This window comes from Centruroides sculpturatus, unplaced genomic scaffold, assembly GCF_000671375.1.
Source record: "Centruroides sculpturatus isolate CEXI.00-Female unplaced genomic scaffold, Cexi_2.0 scaffold294, whole genome shotgun sequence".
Classification (NCBI taxonomy): Eukaryota; Metazoa; Arthropoda; class Arachnida; order Scorpiones; family Buthidae; genus Centruroides; species Centruroides sculpturatus.
The window spans coordinates 641,346-660,182 of record NW_019384468.1 but is presented as its reverse complement, the minus strand read 5'-3'; the positions used below and the strand labels follow the sequence as shown (position 1 = coordinate 660,182).

The 18,837-nt window shown below is 32.3% G+C and overlaps 1 protein-coding gene across 1 annotated transcript in view; it reads right to left on the bottom strand.

The window, feature by feature from the left end:
• Nucleotides 1–8,193: 8,193 nt before the first annotated feature.
• LOC111621083 (nose resistant to fluoxetine protein 6-like) overlaps nt 8,194–18,837 on the bottom strand; it is a 20,498-nt gene continuing 9,854 nt past the window's right edge. The window contains exons 5-15 of the mRNA XM_023363142.1: nt 18,490–18,584; nt 17,561–17,734; nt 15,268–15,361; nt 14,925–15,011; nt 14,676–14,838; nt 14,522–14,601; nt 13,652–13,771; nt 12,283–12,406; nt 11,841–12,027; nt 11,038–11,180; nt 8,194–8,533 (exon numbers count right to left, since the gene is read on the bottom strand). Coding sequence (XP_023218910.1) covers nt 8,333–8,533; nt 11,038–11,180; nt 11,841–12,027; nt 12,283–12,406; nt 13,652–13,771; nt 14,522–14,601; nt 14,676–14,838; nt 14,925–15,011; nt 15,268–15,361; nt 17,561–17,734; nt 18,490–18,584 — 1,468 coding nt within the window. The 3' untranslated portion in view covers nt 8,194–8,332. The remainder of the gene's footprint in view (nt 8,534–11,037; nt 11,181–11,840; nt 12,028–12,282; nt 12,407–13,651; nt 13,772–14,521; nt 14,602–14,675; nt 14,839–14,924; nt 15,012–15,267; nt 15,362–17,560; nt 17,735–18,489; nt 18,585–18,837) is intronic.

Here is an 18,837-nt window from a genome sequence, read left to right as displayed (position 1 = left end):
TGAACTATCAAACCCAGAGGAGTTCATACTTCAAAGTACAGAGAGCCAGAAATCAAATGTTAAATGAAGAACAAAGGAAGGAAATTGAACTGTTAATTAGACAATATGACCGTATATTGCAAAATGAACCGGGAGAATATAATAGAGTTCATCATCGTATAGAACTGACAGACAAAACACCAGTAAGGAAAACACCATACCATTATTCTTGGAGTGATCGAGAATTTATTAATGAAAAAATAAAGGAAATGCTTTCGTCAAACATTATACGAAGGTCGAATTCACAGTATGCATCTCCAGTCGTATTAGCCAAACAACCTCACCATGTTACGACAAAAATACGACTTTGTATTGATTATCGGGACCTGAATAGCAAGACAAAACGCGACTCATTTCCATTACCAAGAATAGATGATATTCTAGATAAGTTACATAATGCCAAATATTTTTCGTCTCTTGACCTTAAGAGTGGTTACTGGCAAATTCCGATGGCAGAAGAAGATATACATAAGACAGCGTTCATTACAGCAGACGGATTGTACGAGTTTAACAAAATGCCGTTTGGATTATGTAACGCTCCAGCCACTTTTCAGAGGGCGATGTCAGAATTATTTCAAGGACAAGAAGGGATACTAGTTTACCTAGATGACATCATTTTGTTTTCATCAGATTACGAACACCACAAGAACTTAATCAAAACAGTACTAACAATACTAGCAAAAGCTCATTTAAGGATATCACCACAGAAATGCCAATGGGGATTAAGAGAAATTTCTTGTTTGGGATACCTTGTGAATGGAGATGGTAAACGACCGAATCCAAAGAAAACAGAGGCTGTTAGTCACATAAAAACGCCTACGACCAAGAAACAGTTACAATCTTTCCTGGGACTTATGTCGTACTACAGGAGGTTTATTCCAAACTATGCCTTGATTTCAGCACCATTAAGACGAATGATGAAATTAAACAACTATGAATGGAACGAAGAAACTCAAGATAGCTTTAAAAGATTGATTCAATGTCTGAGGGAAGCACCTATACTTGCTCACTTTGACCCTGATGCTGTAACTGAGGTACACACTGATGCCTGTCAAGAAGGTATCGCAGCAGTACTCATGCAGGTACAAAATGGAAAGAAAGTTGTTGTTGAATATGCAAGTCGAAGTACCAGTGATACAGAACGCATTCTTCATTCGACCGAGCTCGAAGGGATCGCAGTACACTGGGCCATCTGTGAAAGATTTCGACATTATTTGGTTGGAAAGAAATTTACCCTATACACTGATAACTGGGCAATCAGTTGTTTGAAGACTAAAAGAAAACTTGGACGAAAACTCGCTCGCATAGCTTTAGAGTTACAGGAATATGAATATGATGTTAAGCATAAGAAAGGAGCTACCAACGTACTACCTGACATTTTATCTAGAAATCCAATCCAACAATTGAACGTACAAACGCTAAGCATGGAGAGGAAAATCTTTAGTGAAATCAAACGCCATCAAGGCAACGACCCAAAATTAGACAGCATAATTAGAATATTGAAAGACGCTGAGAATAGATTGACTCAGCTATTTATTAATCGAGTACAAGCAGTTGAAAATCTTGCTGAAGCTCATGATCAGAATAAAACATCTTTTGACAAAAATAAGCACAAATCTAAGATTAAGGAACACGATTTAGTATTATACCGTCGTTTAAACAGACATAAATTTCAGAGCAAATGGAAAGGTCCATATGTAGTAAAGAGGATGATTAATCCTGTCACCTATCTCATTGAAGGAATTCAAGATGATGACAACAGAATCGTACTCGTAAGTCAGATTTGTCCTTACTATCAAAGAACCTATCGAGAAAGACAACGTGCAAATGAAGCTACAAACAAAAATAACTGTTACTAATGTCTCTAGAAGATAGAGAAGAATTTTAAACAAAAGCTATTTTTTGTCTAAAAGCAGTCGTAGCCGAGATGTAAGAAGTTTTTATAGAGAAATCCCGCGAGGAGGCGAGAGAAGAAAAAAAAGGGGGGCACTAGTTGTTTTTGATAAGACGAAGCAGAAAGATGGCTGCCTAGTCTTTGTACATAGTTAATTATTATAATTAAGTTAGTTCAGTAGTTTTTACCATTGCCTTTGACTTATTTCAAACAATTGTACACTCCATAAACACGAGTCGTACACAATCTCTCTTTATTTTTTCACTTTCGGTACCTTTAACCACCAACATTGAATAGCTTGACTCCCGTAATAATAAACCTCCCTGTAAAAATTTTTAAAAATTTCAACTTAAAGCAAGAGAGTTATTAAGCTTCAAAAAAGATGATCAAAATGGTGTCCTCCCCACATACACACACACACACACACTAATATGCGTACATTCAGTAAATTCCCTGAATGATTTATATTTCTCGATGTATCGAGGTCCCTGTTCCAGAAATGTTAAAATCTTGGAGGCTCTCTGTTTGACCTATTTCCTCTGTTATAGTTAACAGAGCGATAATGTAAAAATCACAGTATTATAGTGAAATTTTGTTAATAACCAATACGAGAAATTACTTCTTGTTTATGTGCTTTTGGATAGATGAGAAAGTTGGCTTAAATTACCAATGAAATAAAAACGGCTTGATCGAAAAATCAATTATATGATATGTTCAGACACCTGGTTTATCGAAAGTGAAATTAATCCATAATTCTCTATGAGCCTATGGCTCATAGAGAATTATGATAAAATGTGATATTGCTCATAGAGAATTATGGATAAAATGTGATATTGGTTCATAAATATACGGGCACATTTCTCGAATATACTTTACAGGAAAATCAACAGTAAATGTTGTCCATTAATCTGAGACTTTGAGTGAATTCTGGTTTGGAATATCTCAAAGTTTTCCAAATTCGAAGATATAAAGATCATTCTTCTCCAGAATAATGGTTCTGGAGACCCTTTTTCTGTACAGTCCTGTGTTTTATTTAACATTATTTGATAAGTAAGTGAGAAAAAAACGAATGCTTGAAAATTAGAAATATACAGAAAACTTATTCATGTGGTGTGGAAATTTTGCTTTTATATATTGTCACGAGTGACTAAAATTTAGAAAGTTTCTACACCCAGAAAACTTAAACTCCCTTCATATAAGGTAAAGTAAGGATGAGGCAACTATGTCCTTACATGATAAGACATATGTGGAGGAACTTTCTTATCTTTGATGTAACCTGATATAAATATATAACATAAAGATGTGTATAAATACAGAAGTAATTTTTGGCATTATACACGAAAGCGTTACATCGAGGTATAAATGTAAGCTTTTAAAACATAAGTAACATCATAAAATGTTTTTAAGAATAAAAGATATTGTTATTTAATAAAAATCAAAATTTATTTTTTTTAATTAATGAATATTTTTTTATTTGTTAGTGGATGTTGTTCCTAATGGTGATGGGCCTAACTTTGATAGCGTCGTTACTCATGCATTTATTTGTGGAAACACCTTTGAATTATCTTATTAATAAAAGAGTTGATTTTCTCTGTAAGAAGAAAAAAGTTAATAGAAACGAAGAATGCAGAATTGATAATTTGCATGAAAATCAGAACAATGACAACAATAAAGTCTAATAATATCAATTATTTTAATCTGATTAATACACTTGAAGATATTATGATTCCAAATATAATTAAGTTGATTTGTAACAATATTGATTAAATGTATTTCTTTATTCGATATATTTAAATGTATTCAATAATATAGGTATAATTGTATTTAATTGAAATATAATTAAAGTGTTTATAATAATATTTGCAATAAGTTGTAAAATTACAATTTGGGGAAAAATAGCTTGACATTTCGTAATTTCGTATATTAGATATTTTGTATTTGCATGAATTTACGAAAATATATTATCTTATTATTTCATTGTTTATTACAGGCATATATTCAAAAGTATACAAGTAAAAATGTTTCTTTTTATTACAAAATTGAAAAGAAAATTTTCTACTTGTATACTTTTATACTTCTAAGAATATAATTGTGTACTTATTTTTTCTTAATAATTTGGGGAAAAATCGACCAAAATATCTAATTATTTGTGTATCTGCAACTTACTAGTGCTCAGAAACTCTCGTTATATTTCAGTTTATTCTAATTTTAAATATTAGTCACTTTAACTTTCTTAGATAAAAATACAATAGCATTCCTATGTATTCCGCACGTAGAAAAAATGACGAAAACACGTCTTTAAAAGTTGTTTATCTAAATTAAAATATTATTATACCATTGTAACAAGTGAAAATTTTTCTACTCTGTAAGAATATGAAAAAGAATTGTTTTTCTGCAGTTATTTGGAAATTCTTGCATTTTTCCCCCTCGTTCCATTTTATGATAATTTTTAGTCATACCTGTCACGGCTTCAGCTCTACCTACAATAAGAACGACCTGTTCAGGCTTCAAAACCTACAACGTAAACTTTCTGAATGGAAAATTTTGTTGACATCTTAACATGATTTCTTCTTATCGTTATAATTGTTAGGAGTAAGCATAAAATTGATTGAGAGGACGAATCGTACAGAAACTGATAACGAAAATAGTTAAACAGGGTTTATTCATACTTCAGGATATGAATTTCGGGAACGGAAGATTTAAAGAGGTATCTAGTGTACACAAGCCGCTTTAGCCATCACTCGAAACCATTTTATCCACCGAAATCAATATTAGATAAAATCGTACAGATGTTCATTCAAGTATTGTACGAAATTAAAGCGTTAAAAACATCACAACCATAAAAAGTTCTAATAGTTCGGAAATAATTGTTAAATAAAGTTTTTACAATTCAACTTTATCGAAAAAATAGAGATAAAGTTGAATTAAATAGAGATAAAGTTAATGCTTGACTATGAAATTTTGTAAATCATACATTTTTACAGACAGACGTTCGTTTACGTTCAAAAGTTATGTCAAATTCAGAATACAGCGTAAAAAATGCAGACGATTTAGTATCGAAATTAAAAAAAAAAAGAAATTTTGCCTGAATATAAGTTCATGACAGTGGCATGCCGTGGCGTTTGATGATAGGAAAGCTGTGTTTCTGTAAATAGCTGACTTGCAGGGACAATCAGTTATGGACTAGGATCCATTCATATTCGTTTGTTCGATAAGTCAGTAGAAACAGTAGACTTCTCTAAATGTATTTTTAATATACAGGCATACCTCGACTTATGTCGTTTCGAGTTACGTCGTTCCCGATTATACGTCGCTTGTTAAAAAAGTATATGGAAAAATAAAAACTCGACTTACGTCGGTTTCGAGTTACGTCGTTCCCGATTATACGTCGCTTGTTAAAAAAGTATATGGAAAAATAAAAATCAAGTTTAAGTCATTTTATTCGACTTTACGTCTGTCCGCCACAAATATTAAAGTCGTAATATCACTAGATAAACGTTTAAAGCACTTTGTTTGTAAGCTTAAAATAGATTTTTATTAACCATATATTATTTAAAATGCTTTCCTAGTGATAAGTAGATTCGGAGACAGGTAAATTCGACTTACGTCGTTTTCCTGGAACCAATTACCGACGTAAGGCGAGGTATACCTGTAACAATTATATTCTGCTGAGGATGGAAGTGTGGATAAGGAGGTGACAGGCAGGATTCAGGCTGGTTGGCGGAATTGGAGGGATATGTCAGGAGTGTTGTGTGATAAGAGGGTGCCACTTAGGTTGAAAGGAAAAGTTTATTGGATGGTGGTGAGACCAGCTATGCTGTACGCAATTGAGACTGTGAGCTTAAGGAAAACCCATGTCAAAAGGATGGAGGTGGCGGAGATGAGGATGCTCCGTTGGATGTGTGGGGTTACGAGACGGGATCACATTCGAAATGAATGTGTGAGGGGGACAGTGAAAGTTGTGAACATAGAAGCAAAGATACAGGAAGCGAGGTTGAAATGGTTTGGTCATGTGGCACGGAGGGAAAAGGGTACGTGGGAAGAAGGGTTATGCAGATGAGGTGGATGGATCTTGTGGAGGAGGACTTGAGAGAAAAGCATCTGAATGTGGAGGCAGCCCAGGACAGGGAGCAGTGGAGACGACTCATCAGAAACAACGACCCTACATAGTGTGGGAAAAGCTGAAGAAGAAGAAGAAGATATTCTGAATCGATATAATAGCTAAAATTAGAAATAAAATTATAAAAAATTACTTGGTGAAATAAAACGTGTGGTGGATGTACAGTACATATCTGGTACAAAATATTATTCAATTGTATAAATACAAATATACTGTAGAACCTCGATTATCCGGACTAATTGAGGAAAAAGGTAGTCCGGATAAGAAAAAATCCGGATAATCGAAACAAATATTTTAATTTGTCTTTTAATGATAATATAACACGTTTTCTTTTCGATGACATATCGGTAATATTAAAAATAAATACTGTATTTAAATCGTGATCAAATTTTCAAGAAACAAACGTTCGTATTGAATTTAGACTACTACTGACCAGCGCTAACAGACTAGCTATTGTTTAAAAGGCCCTCTGATGGCTCAAGAAGACGGATTTTATAAAATAAAAAGCAGTTGAAACTGCGTTTTTATGAATAAAAATTTGACAAACTATTGATCGTTTTATGACGAGTAAAATTTTTTCGTCGTGTTCTCGTCTTTTAAGTAATGCATAAACCTTCGAGGCGCGAGGCCCTTCGGACCGCGAGACATAGGCGGTGGCCCACGTTGCCCATGCCTTACGCCGCCCTTGGTCATAGAAATGATGTAATTTGAATATAAATTATTTATAAATACGTATGTCAAGTTATATTTTTATTACAACGCAAAATATATTTAAAAGTTTACGACCACTGTGCCGGGTGAAATGTTGTTGAAACGAAAAATGTTATGCATTCCGTCACATACATAAACAGTGTCGTAATTCGCCAAGTGCAAATCAGCAAAATCGTAAAGTTTTTATTCTGAACATCCGGATAATAGAGGTCCGGATAATCGAGGTTCTACTGTATTCACAGAATTTAAAACAATGGAATCGGTAAAAAAATCATAGAAATACTAAACTTAAAACTATTCTCTCATATCCGATTTCGAGTAATGAATATGAACGTTTGTCAACAGACCCTTTAAAAAAATACAAAATAATCTTACTAAATTAATGAAGAAATATAAGAATGAATTTTCAAGTTAACAGGTAAAGAATATAATAGACTTTAATAACATAAGAGAACCTAAATTAAACTTAAGACTCAAGACACATAAACCGGGAAACACTTGTAGACCTTTAGTAGACTTTAAGAATTCTATATTATATAATCTTGAATATTATTTAAAAACCTACTTACAGGTAATAGATAAATCAGTTTATGGCGTACAGAACACAAATGAATTGATCAATGGACTATTAAAAGGTAAAATTAAACAAAATTATCGTATTATGAGACTTGATGTTACAGTAAATCAATGTATCCATCTATTACTTTAGAAATGATTAAAGAAACCTTCCTCTGCTTCCAAGGACAACACACTACTGGTTCATGAGCATGGATATAACATTGATGTACCCTTCTGTCAATAATGATATTATTACATAGAGTCTAAGTAAGTATGGAGTTTCAAATTATTTAAGAGACCTAATTAGTTTTTCACTGGCTAATAATTATTTTACAGTAATAGAAAACTTTTATCGCCGAACTGATGGAATTTCCATGGGTTCAGTAATTGGACCGAAACTATCAGAAATCTACATTAGATATTAATTATTCTTTATCAATCCTAAAGAGCATTATATTTTTTGCAAAGTATGTTAACTAGTGTCAGGAGCCTGACGTCAAAAAGATCTCACGATCTTGGAGACAAATCCACTGACAAAGTGAGCGGGCCTAACCATCTCGATTTTGCAACGAGGTGAACAGAGTCGCGAATTCTGCACCGCGGATTCTCACGATATTTGTTTTCTAAAAATACACTTTTTTACATTAAGGGGCTAATTAGAGAACGACTTCAAAATGTACAAAAACTTTTCTAATGTTAAAAATGTTTTGTTTTATAGACTTTTTTACGTCTCGCTGCTTTCCTACTTACAATTTATTATTACAGTATAATTCAAAATCCTGTGTAACCGCGGCCATTTAATATGGGCATTACACTCGATGGAGCACAAAAAATTTCATTTTTGTGCAGCAATCGTCATACGAAAGCCACTTAATGTTTATGGAAAATTTTATTTATTTATTGTTTATTTTATGTACATATATTTATGACTTTTACATGAAGTTGAATGCTGATTCATCGATAGTTTGGGTGCATTTCATCTCTTCGTTCCTCAAATATCGGTACATTTCTTATATTGTGTTACGAATTGGTAATTCCTGTATTCTTAATGTTTCCATTTTTACATTTTCATCGTTACAATGAATATTCCTTCTAGAATTTTTTAATAAAACTACTTTGAATAGAATAAATGTGAACGGAATTTGTAAAAAGATGTAGCAGAAAATTGATGCAATTACAGAGAGTAGCATCACTAATAGGAACGTCATCCACTGGAAAATATATAAATTTATATTAATCATACACACATACAATATAATAAATTGTATAAATTCAATATTCTCGGTTTGTTTAAATCCATATAAGTAAATAAATGCACATTTAAAAGACATGAGCTAAATAGTAATTAAATACATGAATTACTGTTTCGCTTCCGAATGCTCATTTTGGGCCTGGCTGAACCTACAACAAAGTTATTTAGCCTGAATCTGTGGTCGCTAAAAAGGTCTAACAAGGCCTTCTTATTTATTACAGTTTCAAGCTAAACAACTTTCGCTTTTATTTAGGAACTAGCTCACCCGTCGCGCATTGCTGCGATCTCAGAAGAAAGGAAATTTAAGCAAACTCGTTATGATAAAATTCAATTTACATTTTATTATTTTTATTGAAAGTTATTATTATTATTATTCATTTTCGTCGGAAAAACATTTCAAAGTGTCGTTTCAATTCTATTTATTTATTGGAGTGCTTGTGGATACACGATATTTATTGTTTTTCCGTCTGGTGCGTACACGAATAAATCAGAAGGTTTTCCGACGCGTGAGCCGGCCACATACAGTTGTCCATGCGAGAAGCACGGATTCTCCAAATTTAGCCCACACACTCGCTGCGATTGTCAGAAGTGCAATATTCCCCATTTTTATATATATATTTTTTTAATCCTTTACAATTTTAATTAATTAATTGCTCCTTCCTCTCTTCGTTGGCATGTTGTGAGATTTCTGATAGTTGGATAATAAACAGTTTTATTGTAATTTGTCTTTTTAAATTATTGTGAGTTGATATTAAAATTTGGAAAAGGAGGGATCCCTAAATCGGTAAAATAGGCGAATTTCCTCCTACAACTTCAGTTGTTGTTCAGGATACAGTTAAGGTTTTAACAAAGTTCGAGCGAATACATAATTAGCAAAAAAAAAGTTGAAATAAAGTGATTAAACAAAAATTATTACAAATATCGTAAATAACAGTTGACAAATGCATATACTGTATACAGATATTTTTTGGAGGGGGAAATGGTTTTCACAATTTGAAATCGATCGAACTCACGATGCTCGTATACACTCGCGCCATCTATCGTAGGATAAATGTACTATGCCAGAAACCTACGCGGGAGTATATTAAACCACTTCCAAAAGTTTCACGGCAATTAGATAAACGGCGTGATAATTCATGAAGGACAGACACACACATATATTCATTTTTATATATATAGATAAGAAAACGTATATAAATCCTGAAAGAATTGAACAAGTGATGAAGAATTTACATCTCGTTTGCAGCAAATAAATCAAAAACTATTTGATGATTTAGCTATTTTAATGACTAAGTTGTAATAATGAATTGTTTAATTAGAGAAATATTAATATGATCCACTACTGTATATAGGTCTGTATTGCATAGTATTTCCATACAGTATACACGGGTGTCTGTGTTTACTGTACATCAGTTAAAATATATAGTAGCTTATTGTTTATGTATAAATCCGAACCTGTTCGCTTTAACTACTTCGGTCAATCGGCCAACTAAATAAATTCCTTAATTATTTATTAAAATTTGGTTAATGACGTTGATTGGATAATTCAAAGAATGTCATTCAAAAAGAATATCGTGTACAATTGCATATCTTTTTACATAACCACCGATGTTTTAACGGTATTTCTAATTAGATTTTACTTGTTTAGAACTTTAAAGAATAATTATATATGTATAATTTATAAAAACTTATAACAAATTATGTAAATATATATACAGGGAGTCCCAGAAGTCTTTCCCTGATTACAGACACGCAGAAGCAGAAAATATGACACATAGACACATATCTTTTATCTTGAATTGCAGGTAACATATTCAAGTTTGTATGTGTACATACATAATGTTACTTTGTTTGTTACAGAACACACACCATACCTATCTTGATATGTTGCAGTTATTTGTTGTGCCACAGATTCAGGACATTTCGGACTTAATTTTCCAACAAGATGGTGCGTTTCTTCATTCGGGATTAGATGTTCGTGCTTATTTAGATACAGCATTTCGGGAAAGATAGATCGTGCGTGATGGTCGCATCAACTGGCCTTCGCGATCACCGGACATAACACCACTGGTTGTCTTCCTTTGGGGTTATGTCAAGGACCAAGTTTACGAAACACCAGTGAGCGACATCGCAGTATTATGGCGCAGAATTACTGATGTCATAACATCCATCCCTCACGATATGTTGACCAATGTATGGGTGGAATTGGAATATCGCCTGGATATCCTTCGAGCAACGAAAGGAGCACATGTCGAAATTTATTAACGAGTATGTAAGTACACACAAAAACTTGAATATGTTACTTGCAATTCAAGATAAAAGATATGTGTCTATGTGTCATATTTTCTGCCTTCTGCATGTTTGTAATCAGGGAAAGAATTCTGGAACACCCTGTATATTAAAAATTCTTCAAATATTTTATTCTTGAAGATTTCATTAAAATTTTCAGTAAAGTTTTATTACCAGATTTATTTCCGTAAATGGTTGTGGACTCCTAAATTCCCCAAAAAGATAAAGAATAAATACAGGATGCAAAAGATAAATCCATAATGTTAGACGATCCATTACAACGAAGAATTCCAATGACAGGAACTTATTCACCACACCTACAATAATATCAAAATATTACATTTACATAAAAAATACTTGAAAATATAATTTCTATATTAAGTATGAATAATTTCACTATTCAGAATACAATGGAGAAATTTTTCAGATAGGTGTTTTGCTTTATACAGTCATGAACAATCTTGACAGTGCAATTGCGTAAGCGTGATGTGCATCACTCACCTACCCCTCCACACTTCCAAGCACTATTAGAATTTTTTCATTATCCAATGAAATATAATATATCCTGTTTGATAACCTCTACAACACGAGTGATCCTTTACCAAAATCCCGGAGAGATTGAACAAATGAAGTGCGTAAACTGTATCTTTTGGATACCTAACAGGAAGTCACATGAAATTTGACCCGGAAATTGGGGACCACTAAAATAGGCGGTTTTCCTCATCTGTATCACATCCAACAAACTAACAATGACATTTTCACTGCCATAGCATACAATTTTAGATTGGTTCACGAGTAATCGTCGGCGTTTTACGAGAATAGCGCTATATCGAAATTTGACTGTGTTTAAAATGCCAAAACTTCATTACTTTTCTGTCACTTTAATGTATCGTACATTAACATTTTTTACTATTTTCGTTTAAAACTTAAATGTAAAATTTTCAATGCTGCATACAGCTGAATCCATGAGTACTTACCTCCGTTTCCTGATAAGCAGGCAACACATATCCAAGCTGTTACCACTATCCACGCAATTGGAGAAAGAATCTGATGCGCAAAAATAATTGATTCGTTTGGAGCAGCGACAGTTCTATAATTATGCAAACCGAAGAAGATTAACCCAATCAAACCAGTTGTCGTAATCCAACACGAAACAACAATCATCTGTAAAAGTATGGTAAATATCGATTTTTAAAATCAAATTTCAAGTTCATGATACACTTATTTAAAGTTATTAGAGTCAAGATTATTTCCATTATTTAATGAAAAACATTAATAAAGTAGATAAAATTTTGCTATTACAGTCAAATGGCCTCCTCCAACAATGGATGAGGAAGTTAAAATGATACTCAACCTATTCTGGGGAATCTGGAATCAAATACAAGCAACCAACCCCGAGAATATTTAATTATCACATACCTTTCGCAGATTTACTTGTTTCTTTTTAGATAAAACGTATCCCATTAATAATCCCAAGCAGTAAGAACTGAGATGTGTGAAGTATGGTTTTTCATAGATATGGAGGAAGAGATTTTCAAGTTTTCTGTAAACATATTAACATTAGGAAGTTATTTTTACATGAAAAATATTGAATTATCGGAAGAAAGTTCAGATAAATATAGAAAATAATAAATTTATTTTATAAATGATATCAATCACAATTACTTTAATTAAATCAACTGATTATCTGCTTTCTTTCATAGAAGATTCTTTCACGTTGATTAATTTATTAGTTGAAGTAATGCACCAACAAATTATGAAAAATGGCTGGCCACAATTTCACTCTCACTTGGGATCAGTGAGTATGGAAAAAAAATAGCAACGGCTTGTTAATCTAGACCAGGGTCACCAAACTACGGCCCGCAAATTATATAGAAATATCATAGATTGTAGATGAACTCACTATGTAAAAAAATTAAAATAAGTGTAAATAAAAATGCCAAAATTGGTTCAATCTGGATTTTGTATTTGATAGTAATATAATTTTTAAGAAAATTAGTGAAATTAAAAATTCGGCAAATTTTTTAACTTTGTATATCAGAGCCGTTTTTGTGTAAGGATCCGCAATGAAGTTTCTAAGAAAAGCGATTACGAGCTCGCTGCTGCCATCGTGTTTGTGTATTGGTAAATAAATATGTTGAATTTCTTTATTTTTTGTGTATTCTGTACACTATATTGAACAAAATGGTTATACGTTCCGCGGTCCTCATTCTCTTAGTTATCTGGCCTGCTGTGAAAAAAGTTTGGTGACCCTTATCTAGACTACAGTATTTAGATTTCGGATGAAATATCAGGCTTAAATAATATTATAACCAGAATTTCGTGATCAAATTCAGGATTATACATTGCAATTGTCTTCAGTTATAGTAGATCTATTCCATGTAAATTGAGTCCATGCATAAAAACATAGTGTGAAGTCATCTCAGCAGTTAAGAAATTTCATATATTCAAAAATTTTCGTGAATGTTTTGACTGCTATATGACGAGTGTCAACTGATCGCCCGTTCGCTCCCATTTTAAACTCAAGTACAGTATCTCAGGTGACATTCTACCGCTCTGGAGTACCCTGGATAGAATTCAGACGTGACGGAAAACCCATAAATTTTTGGGGGGCATAGGGCCCCTAATTCATCCGGCAGCCCTATTGTGTGCATGGCCGAATTTACAATGAGCTTGCCAAAAATTAATTAGCAAGCAAAGCTTGCATTATTAATGTAACCCTACAGAAGAATTGATGCATTTATTTCATAAAATATACAAATTTGATTATATTCAACAAAATACATACTCAAGATTTATTGATAAACCGACGATCGTGACATATTTCGTAATTAGAGACTGACAGACGTGTGATATGACTCCTGCAACCATCAGAATACCTAATATTGCACTTCCTAATTTTGGCCACCTGAAAAACAATATAGCATTTACTAAATTCAAGTCAAATTTAATATAGTGCATCGTTCCACAAAAGTTATATAATGTATTGCATACATAATACATAACTGTAATTTAAAAGTAAAGTATAAATTAAATATATATATAACATAATATACAGCGTCTTCCGAAAAGAATGCTACCATTTTTGAAGTATTGTGATTATGCTAATTATTATCAGAGAACGTTGAAATGCACATTAAAACATTGGAAAACTGCCCAAGTTTCTCACTGCCCATTATAATTTCACAACGTGTGCATCACATGCCACACGTCACACAACCAACCGATACTCAATCCTTCCTACACTCGCTACAGCATAAAGATGGAGAACGATATCTTGCCCATAAAAACTGATAGTTCATATCGAAAATTGCCCATCAGTGGCCGGGTAAATGAAAACACTAAACACAGGTCGTGGGTTCATGCCTGTTTAACAGGCTGTCACATGGAGTTATCCGTGTATTCCTCACGTTTGTAATACCTAACGAGGGACAAATTTACCATGAAATGTTCTCCCGGAATGCATCTCCCCTTGGTTAATCGCCCATGAAACCAAATCATTCAGATCGAAAATCCAACCAAACCCTGTCATGTTGTGTGAAATTTTACTAATTGTTCAATTTAAACATTCTTAAATATTAAGAATTAATTAATGAATAAAATAAACATGGAACGGTCAGAAGAGGGAAAGAAATTATAAAAATATTTTCACTCTTACCTGTCATAGATGTACAATAAAGGAACAGTGATTATTGTCAACTGCATCAACGCGTTAACGAACCATAAATGTATAAAAAACTGAAAGAAATGAATAAATTTATGAATTTATTTTAATCAAGTTTTAATTGAGAAGAAAAATGTACAGAATTTACATCTAGAGGCATGTTGTATAAGTTCTGAATATGAAGAATGTACCGCCACCAGTGCACTTCTGCACTTTCTGCTTCTCGATATACGAGATCCCAATGAGGTCCTTCGCCAGCAAGTGGCAAAATAATGAAGAATGCCAATACGCAGAGCAAAGGAAAAGTCAATCTTTAATACAATATTCATAAAATTTAAATGAAATTAATTAAATAAATAAATATGAATGAAAAGAATCGTTTTATATTTAATTTAACCTTAGGTATCTCTTGATGAAAAACATGAAGTAGTTCAATGTGGAGTTTTCTTCTTCGTTTCTTCGTAAATAGAATGTTAAAAATCCGCTGTTAGAATTAAAATAATAGTTTAATTATTTATTTATTTTATCAAACATAAATTAACGTAAAACAGTTTAAAAACAATAAACAAAAAATTAATTTTTTTTGTTAAAAGAAATTACGAAATAATCACGTGTACTGTACAAAAGGTCATTCTGAATGCATACTATTTATATTGTCTTGCAAATATAAATTTATATAACTTGTAATGCATTTTGCATTTTATAAGATAATTTATAAAGAAAAAAAATGATGTATTTACCTCAGAAAGAAGAATGTTTCAATCAAAGACATTCCTTGAGATGAAATTTCTACAGGAACATCATCAGAAATATTCACTATGTTGAATAAATTTCCTAAATTTTACATTATAAATAATTAATTATTTTTGAAAATTTTAATGTTTCTTATTTAAAACTGTAAAAATCATTAGATTTTCGTTTATGGTATAGAATACATAGAAAAATTTAAAGTATTTATGATGTGTCTGACTTATAAAACTATGTAAGATGATAGTGTCCAAAACTAGACCTACCCTTGACATATATTTTAAAAATGCAACCTCTGTTTTATTTACCACCTACTACATAATTAATATTGTGATAGTTTAAAAAAATTAAATAAAAATACTCAATTGAATCAAACAGATTTTATTTTAAATCTGATTTACAAAAGAAAAGTCGAAGTTTTTATATTTTACACTGTGACAAAAGTAGAGCTACCAAAGAAAGTATGCAGATTTGTCCCATATTTTTAGAAGAATACATTAGTATTTTGTGGCGTAACCAGAGCTTGTGATCACTGCATCACATCTACGTTTAATTGAATCAACTAAGTTATCAAGCAGTGATTTGGGAGTCTCATATTATGCTTTTTGAATGGTAGACCATAATTCATCCTGATTCGAATATGTACGCTGGCTCATACGGCACTCAACTTCACCCCAAAGATTCTCTATTTGGTTTAGGTCTGGAGATTGGGCTGGCCATGTCATAAGGTTCACTCTTTACTGTTAAAACATTGCTTTACCAAATTTGCTGTGTGTTTTGGTTTCTGTTGGAAAATCCATTTCCTTGACATTGAACGACGTGTATGAGGAAGTATTTGATTTTGCAATACGTCTCGATACGCGGTTTGATCCATTATTCCATTAATTCTATAAATTGGACCAATACCCTTTTCAGAGAAACATACCCATACCATTATGCAGCCACCACCATGCTTTATTATAAAAACTATGTATTTTGGGTCATATTGCATGTTCACTGGTCGTCTGACATATCGTATACCATCACTACAGAAGACATTAAATTTAGATTCATCATTCCATAACATCTTGGACCATTTTTTTTTTTGGTCCAAGTGATGTGTTCATGTGCAAACTCTAATCTTAACTTTTTGTTTTTTGCAGAGATGAGTAGTTTCTTTGCTGGGCATCTCCCATGTAATCCAAAACTAGTCAAACGTCTTCGTACAGTCGTTAAGCTTATATTTGGGTTACCCACTTCACGTTTAATATTTGAAGCAGTCAAACAAGGGTTGGCTGCACTCGTACGCCTGATCAAAAGATCGAACTGTGGTGTTTTTTTCGTGGTCTCTACCTGACTTTTTCGCAGAAACAATGGTCCTATATATTTGAAAACACTTCACCATTTTCGCGACACCGGTTTTATGCATATAAAAGATTTTACCAATTTCAATAAAGGTTTTTTCTTCTTCAAACGCGTATCTACCATTCTTTGTTTGATATCATTTGATAATTGTATTCCTCCAGACAACTTAGTTGATTCAATGAAACGTAGACGTGATGCAGTGATCAGAAGCTCTGGTTATGCCACAAAATACTAATATTTTGTTCTAAAAATATTAGTATTTTGTGGCATAACCACAAACTAGACAAATCTGCATACTTCCCTTGGTAGCTCTACTTTTGTCACAGTGTAAAATATAAAAATTTCGTCTTTTCTTTTGTAAATCAGATTTAAAATAAAATCTGTTTGATTCAATTGATTATTTTGACTCTTTTTTCAACTATCACAATATTAATTATGTAGTAGGTGATAAATAAAATAGAGGTCGCATTTTTAAAACATATGTCAAGGGGTAGCTCTTTTCTCTTTTATTTTTTTAAAACTCTTTCCATCCTATGGCACTGACACAGTCGTTTTAATCACACTAGTTATGTGTGTTTAGGCAAGCAGTGGCGTGTTATCCTATGGGCCTGGGACCCCCACAAGCAGGGAACGACGAACCGATTTTTTATAAACTCACTACCGTAGTAAAAATATTTAAATTCAATTTGGGCATATCAGGGAAACAAAGATTGACGCAGAACAGAATTGAATCGCTTATTAAAAACATCTTGAGGATTTTCCGATCCCATAAATTAGGTCAAATTCTTTCTGGAGATAAAACGCCTTTACGTACGTAAGAAATTGTTTAATTATTTTGTATAAAATTACGCGTTTATTATTATGCAAATAAAAATAAAATGTTATAACCAAGTTAATTCCTTAAAAGATATTAATTTGACTTTACTTTTCGTTCTGTCTTACCTGTTGTTGTGTATACCAATCCCGAATGTATAAGTATATGAACAAATACAACAACACACACAAGAAGGAATTTCATTCCACAAAAGAAGCTCGTTTTTCCATTGAAGTCGGCACTGAAAAGCTTTCCAGTTGATTTACATATCGAAACTGAAACTAAATTCTGTAGAAAATTGCCTAAAAACCAAAAGCATATTTTCAGATATTAATAATAAATACAAATTTAAAATTCTACAAACCTGTTACAAAGATACTTTGTAAGCAACCTTACCGTTTAATAATTTAAAAATGCTTACAGAAACACCATGGTTAATCTGTCAAGTTATCCAATGTTTACACATGACACTGTATTATACGTATGACACTATAAACAATATGAAACTGTATACTGTACAGTGTAACACACAGAGTACACTGTAGAGTAACCACAGTAGAATTTCATATTGTTGGTATTAACTATTCTTTTTAAGGACCTTCTCAACATTCATAAGAAGACCATTAAAGAATTTCATAAATATCTTTGACTCTGTGCAGATGCTTTATATAATTTTTAATAATAGAATTTTTGTGTAATAAAATACTGGGTATTAAAAGGAAAAGTAAAAAGACACATTAGAAGCCGAGAAATGACAGCAACAGAAGAAAAGTTCATGGAAAGCAGATTGAGATGATATTGTTATGTGGTAGGAACTCGAGTCAGCATCCGTTGGAAGAGAGGTAAAGCTTAAAATTAATGGAAACAAGATCATTCATGGAAAACCTGGTAGACATGTGATTGCTACAATAAGACATCTGAGGCAAAAGACAGGAGTGGAAAACCAAAAGAGAAAGACCTGACTCCAGAAAGATGAAAATGGAAATTAGAAGATTTAGAATTAACTAATAAAATTATATTTTTCATAATAATGCAATTATATTAATTATTATCATACCCTTATCGCAAGGAGCATTCATTACTTTAATTTTCAACACAGTTTCGAGAATTGTTCCAATAATAACCCACGTGATAAAGATACTAAGTGCAATTCTGAAAATACAAAAGAAATTTAAATAGTAATATAAGTATACAATTTTAAAAATTTCTGATATTATTTAGGGAGGTTTGTGTATTAGAGGAATTCATGGTGTTAAATTTTGATAATAAAGGTCGACGGGATGGGGAGATAAAGGGAACAGTGTGTCGAATCTCCATTACGATCGAACTTAATGACAATTTTACTCGTTATTAGCATTTACAATGTTTTTATAAACCTTGCCGATCTTGAGCCAAAACTTTTTTA